At 47.9% G+C, this 5,595-nt stretch overlaps 1 protein-coding gene across 1 annotated transcript; it reads left to right on the top strand.

Annotated features, from left to right (window-relative positions):
- The first annotated feature begins 973 nt into the window (after nt 1-973).
- On the top strand, nt 974-4,984 carry EDN1 (endothelin 1). Its single transcript, XM_083876978.1, has 5 exons — nt 974-1,170; nt 1,305-1,443; nt 2,420-2,578; nt 2,854-2,961; nt 3,711-4,984. Exons 1-5 carry the CDS (start codon nt 1,107-1,109, stop codon nt 3,847-3,849), a joined length of 609 nt encoding a protein of 202 aa, XP_083733104.1. The 5' UTR covers nt 974-1,106; the 3' UTR covers nt 3,850-4,984.
- The last annotated feature ends 611 nt before the right edge of the window (nt 4,985-5,595 follow it).

Here is a 5,595-nt window from a genome sequence, read left to right as displayed (position 1 = left end):
CATAGGTGAAACTGGCACGCTTTGCAGCACGACGGCTCCACGGCGGATCACAGGCATTTTGAGTTCACTTAAGTTTATAGTCAGGGGCTGTCTCCCTCCGTTGGGAGCTCAGTGGATTCCATGGATGTCTCTATATCTGCGATGGCACTGCCGCAGCCACTCCTCAGGTGTCCAGCTTATACACTGCCTCTGCTCCTTGGCAGAAGGCTGAGAACACAAACATGCCAGAAGAAAAGACCTTGCCAGAATTAGCGGTGAGAGCCAAAGGTGAAGGGTAGGCACAGACCTTCCCTCCTTACCTGGCTTTACACACCTGCTCACGCCTAAAACACACTGTGTGTTTAGCACCTCGCCTTACCACGGCAGAAAAGGGAGATTAGACCCCAATGCTCCACCGCTGCTGCCAAACCCAAACCTCCTGAGACCCCAGAGCCCGCCTGGCCTGCTCTGAGGGGAGCAGAGTCCAGGGCAGTCAGGCATCCATCACCCCGCATAAGGGATGATATTCATTTCTACACTCTCCTCACCAAAAGGTAGTGAGTTGGGAGGCTCACCCTGCCGCTGGGTTCTCCCCAAGGCAGTGGCAGGAGCAGAAGGTGGAGCCCAGAGCCCCGAAGCCATGAAGCGGTGAACCTTGGATCCCTGAATCCCTGAATTCCCGAACCCCGGAGCCCACACCGCCCCCGGGTGCGGGGCGCGGGCAGGGCGCCCCCTGGCGGCGCTCGGCGCGCCCCTCCCCGCCCCCGGCCCCCCCGTCCCGCCGCCGCCGCCCCCCGCTCTTGAAGTTCGCAGGCGATTTCCTTTCCAGCCCCGGCCTTATCTCGGCCCGCACGTTGCCGCGCGGTGACTAATAGGAGAATAACATTGTCTCGGGATAAAATAGCGCCGGGGCTGTTTACCCGCTCCATGGGGGTTCGCTATAAAAGGGCGCCGGGGACCGCCGCGCCAGCCAGACGCGCCGGGGCGCACCGAGCCGCGCCACGCCGGGCACCCGCCACCGCGCCCCGTCCCCGCGCCGGGAGACGCTTCCAACGCCTTTTCCTCGACTTTTAGTGATTTTTACCCTGTTTCCCCTCGCTTCTCCCATCCGCCCTCCGCCGCCCGCTATGGATTATTGCCACATGATCGTCTCGCTGCTCGTCGTGCTGTGCCCGGGGCTGCTGCCGGCAGGTAGGTGCCGGCCCCGCGGGGGGCTCGGGCTCGCAGCCGAGGGATGCGGCGGGAGGGGATGCGCGGGTGCCTTGCCTTGCCTTGCCTTGCCTGGCCTGGCCGCGGGTGCTGAGCTCTGCCGCTCCCTCCCGCAGCCCCCGGAGCCGAGGTGGACGCCGCGCCGCCCCCCGCCGCCTCTCACCGCCGCGCCCGGCGCTGCTCCTGCTCCTCGCTGATGGACGAGGAGTGCGTCTACTTCTGCCACCTCGACATCATCTGGATCAACACCCCCGAGTGAGTGGAGTGCAGGGGTTTCGGCAGTTCCCCGGTGCCCCGTTCCCCTTTGGTTAGGGAGAAAGGGAGGGAGGTGTGAAGGCGAAAATTAAGAACCGCAACCCTCCTGCAGAGATGGGAAAGGGAGGAAGGAATACTTGTTTGCACAGTTTCTCCTACTGCTTTACCTTCCTGCTCCTACCTTTCTGACACATTTAGCAACGAGACTGTTCACCAGAAGCAAGCAAGCAGGATTTGGCCACCTAGATGGGGCAGATAGCTGTTAATAGCCCTAACACACCTGCCTTCCTAAAATCTAGGCAGCAGTGTTTCCTTTGGGTGCTGCTCAGCAAAGGCTTCAGGATATTTTTCACTATGAATCAGAAGCAGACAATATGCCAAAGGCATGATTTTGCCAGCCTGAATTTGAGCAGTTTTCTTTCTGACAAGTTAGGAGGTTGAAAGGAATACTTTGGCACTGGGTGGCTCTAGCTGCCTTTTACTGCTCCAAATTAATGTGTCCCATGTGTTAATGGGATTATGCACAGTATTCATTTCTACACTCTCCTCACCAAAAGGTAGTGAGTTGGGAGGCTCACCTAAGGCTGCAAACACTGACTCTGGTGATTTCTTCTGCTGCTGTGTTTCCTCTGAGAGAAGATCGGTTCTTCACTTTTACTGCTTCTTTCGATGTTGGCAGTAGCCAAAGTTCAAAGAGAGATGAGGTTTTATTGCTTTCTATTGCACAGGGAGGCACAACAGCCTTGTGAAATCACAATTAAAAGGTCATTATCCTTGTCAGTAGCCATGCTAATGAATATGTTGCAGGATCATCAGAAGCATTTGCATGGAAACTGTGACTAAGGAGACATTCCCAATCCCACAACTTTTACTCGTGCAATCAATGCCATTGATAGGATTGCGCCCAAAATACCCCACAGTGTTTTGAAGCCACAGAATTATTTGAATAACTTTCACGTTGTCTCTTTGATCATAGGAAGACTGTTCCATATGGTCTTGGAGGCCCTTCTCGACCCAGAAGATCACTGAAGGACATGGTGCCAGAGATGCTGGCTGAACCAGGCAGCAGATGCCGATGTGCCAACCAAAAGGACAAGAAATGTCTGAACTTCTGCCAGGCGGGCAAAGATCTCTGGTGCGTCTCTTGTTGCTACTCTTTAAAAGGCAATGCATGTGAAAGGGATGGATTGTGGTGCACTTACTCATTTTGGCACTTGCTGAGCAAATACTCTCCCCAAAGCCTTGCCTCCTACCTGAGTGCTCACACTGCTATGATGCATACTATGGCTTGGCCCAGAAAGATTGCTTATTACATGCCTTGAGAAGTGGTTGATGAGATGCCTCACCTTGTGGACTGCAGACTTGGCGCTTTTCTTTTTTTTAACAGCAGCACCTTTTCCCTTTTAACAGGGCTCAGTCCACAGTGGAGAAAACCTCACGGCACCGCATCAAAGCCGGCAATTGCATCGGACCCAAATGCATGAACAGGCAGCTTGTTGACAGCAAGAAAATGAAGCGGTGAGTTTCTTCTCATCCTGTTGTAGCTCCCCGGAGCAGCAATAGAGAGCACAGTTCACCTGCCTTCGGGTCATCCTGGGCTTAGCTGGTGGTTTCAGCTTGAGAGTTATGGAGGAATCAGTGAGGATATTTTGAGAGCTTTTCTCCATGCTCTGGGTGTTTAGCTTGTGAGGACAAGGGGACTGAGCTCAGCCCACTGTCTGTCCTCTGCTTGCATTCAGTGCTCAGCCATATTCCCATGGAAAAGCACGGAATACAGAAGTTTCCCTGTACTAAAGGAGACTCTTTAGTGCTACTTTTACAAGCAGAACAGGACTTATGGGAGAGACCAGGCAACCTGATGATATTGAATGAGACTTAGGCCCTGGAAGTCTTAAATCATTTTTCGAAAGTGGGGCTTGCTTACTTCCATTCACTGGAAGTAGGATCAGGTTTACCTAAAAGAAACAACACATGAAACCAAAAAACCCCACTGGAGACCTCCTGACTGGCTACTTAAGGAAGTCTAGGGCATCTATACTTGAGTGGATATTTTAATTTAATGTTTGCATTGAAATTATGAACACAACATTTCAAATATCTTAAGTTATCTTAATTCTGAGAGAGGTATAGCAAACAGCAGTTTATTAGGATCCCATGGTAGAAATCTAGATTGAGGTTTATTTAAGCAAAAACTATTTTTTTTTTTTTCACACTGGAGATGCATCTTCATTATCACAGTGCTAAATGTAGCTTTCTTGTTTTTGCAGACTGGAAGCCATTGGTAACAGTATCAAAGCTTCCTTCAGTATTGCAAAGCTGAAGGCTGAGCTCCAGAAAGGGCGAAAGCTCAAACACAACAGGGCGAACAAAAGGCAAAGCGTCCGGGAAAGCCTGAAAGCATCCTAGTGGGAAGATCAGCTGAATCTTTTTCCACCATGCTTGCTGACAAAGCATCACGAAAAATGCGTCTTGACTCCAACATTCCATGATGGCGAAGGGCCCCTCTGTCCAAGTGTTTGCACAGCGGAGCAAATTGCTAAGGAAGTCCTGTATTTGGAGGTATAAAGACAAAGGATTTTATCATTTTGGAATTCAGGTGGATGGCTAGAAGGGCTGAAGGGAAATCCACAGTAACATACATGAAAAGCCATCTGTCTGAAGAAGCATTTGAATACTGCTTCTGGAATGTTATCCATCGATTGAGCAGCTTTTGGGGTCTACATCAAAAGCATCTTGCAAGGAAGACCTCACAGATGTGCTTAGCAAGGACAGAAAGCGAGATCTGAGTGTACAAACTTCAAAGAACTCTACCTTTTAATTAAAATGCAAAAATGAAAGCCACAGTGCTACTTTAATCAGGACTTACTGCATATATACATGTCTACCTCGCATACTGTTTGTTGCACTCCTGCTAGATTATTTTTACACCTTGTTATTGCCTTTACTAATCAGCTGCAACCCTTTGCCTTTTTTTCAGAAGTCTAGTTTACTTGTACAACCAGAGTTATCTGAATGTGGTTTAGGCACTCTGGTTGTTTGCATAGTCAATGTCCTTTGGCTTTGGATACCAAAGGACCCTTCAACATAAAATAAAAGTTAGAGGACACTGTTAAGTTTCCCATAACAAGGATATTTGGCCAACTGAAGTTCTAATAATAGAGGTTGTTGTGTCTTACATGCTACCAAAAATGCACTGAAGTGGGGATGTACCAGAGGCTGTTGCAAGATTTATTCAGGGCCTTGTTTGGTGGAAATGCATTGAGACAAAGGGTTGTTTTGAATTAAGTGAAAAGGCTAATATTGGGTGAATGTTTATAGCAGTGAATTTGTTCACATTGTTGAATTTGCAGACAAATTGAATCTTATGTGCTTATTTTTGTGTCTTGTATTTATATTCACACAAGTTCTTCATTATATTTACCATGTTGAATACACATTGAAGTAGGCCATATTGGTCTATGCATGTTTTATGTATTTCTGTATGAAATTGGGAAATGCTTTATGCCTATCAAGGTAAATATCTTCAGAAATAAATATTTTTAATTACTGTATTGGCTTGTTTTTCCTTAGTCTGTGGCTCTGGGATCATGGAGGTAGATTGCACCTTGTGGAGTGTGTGCACATGATTGGCTTTCTGTCAGGTAAGCCAGATCACAGCAATCAAAGTCTGTGCCGGATGTGAGACAGCAGATGACACTTGTTCTAGCTGCATGGTTGCTCATCAAACCTTCATGGCAAACTCTAAACTGGACAAATGGATTTTCCTGGAGCAGTCTTCTCACATGCCTGATCTAGATGTACTATAGCATTAAAATATGGGTGCTAAGGATTTGGGTATAGATGAACTAGAGGAGAAAATGCGCACACTGGAAAACTTGTGGGCTGCATTGAACTAGGCAATGTAACTTATTACCACGCTATACTAAAAATTTCAGCCCATTCCATGAAAGGTAAAGATGGAGACTTCAGTGGAGCCCAAGCTTAGGAAAGATCTCGATCAATAGTTAATTTTTATACATATTTCAAAAATATCAGCTTTAAATGGTTATACCTAGTGGCTTAAATCAAATAAATGGATTTAATAATCTCTGATCCTATAGGGAGGAAAAAAAAGCACAAGAGTTAATTCAAGGATAAAACTGAGTGGTTTGT

Source organism: Zosterops lateralis, assembly GCF_965231275.1.
Source record: "Zosterops lateralis genome assembly, chromosome: 1".
Lineage (NCBI taxonomy): Eukaryota > Metazoa > Chordata > Aves > Passeriformes > Zosteropidae > Zosterops > Zosterops lateralis.
This window is presented reverse-complemented; position numbering and strand designations above follow the sequence as displayed.

Coding starts and splice junctions, on each gene's coding strand:
- EDN1 (XM_083876978.1), top strand. CDS start 1,107: ATGGATTATTGCCACATGATCGTCTCGCTGCTCGTCGTGCTGTGCCCG. Junction 1,171..1,304: donor CCCGGGGCTGCTGCCGGCAG/GTAGGTGCCGGC, acceptor TCCCTCCCGCAG/CCCCCGGAGCCGAGGTGGAC. Junction 2,579..2,853: donor CAGGCGGGCAAAGATCTCTG/GTGCGTCTCTTG, acceptor CCCTTTTAACAG/GGCTCAGTCCACAGTGGAGA.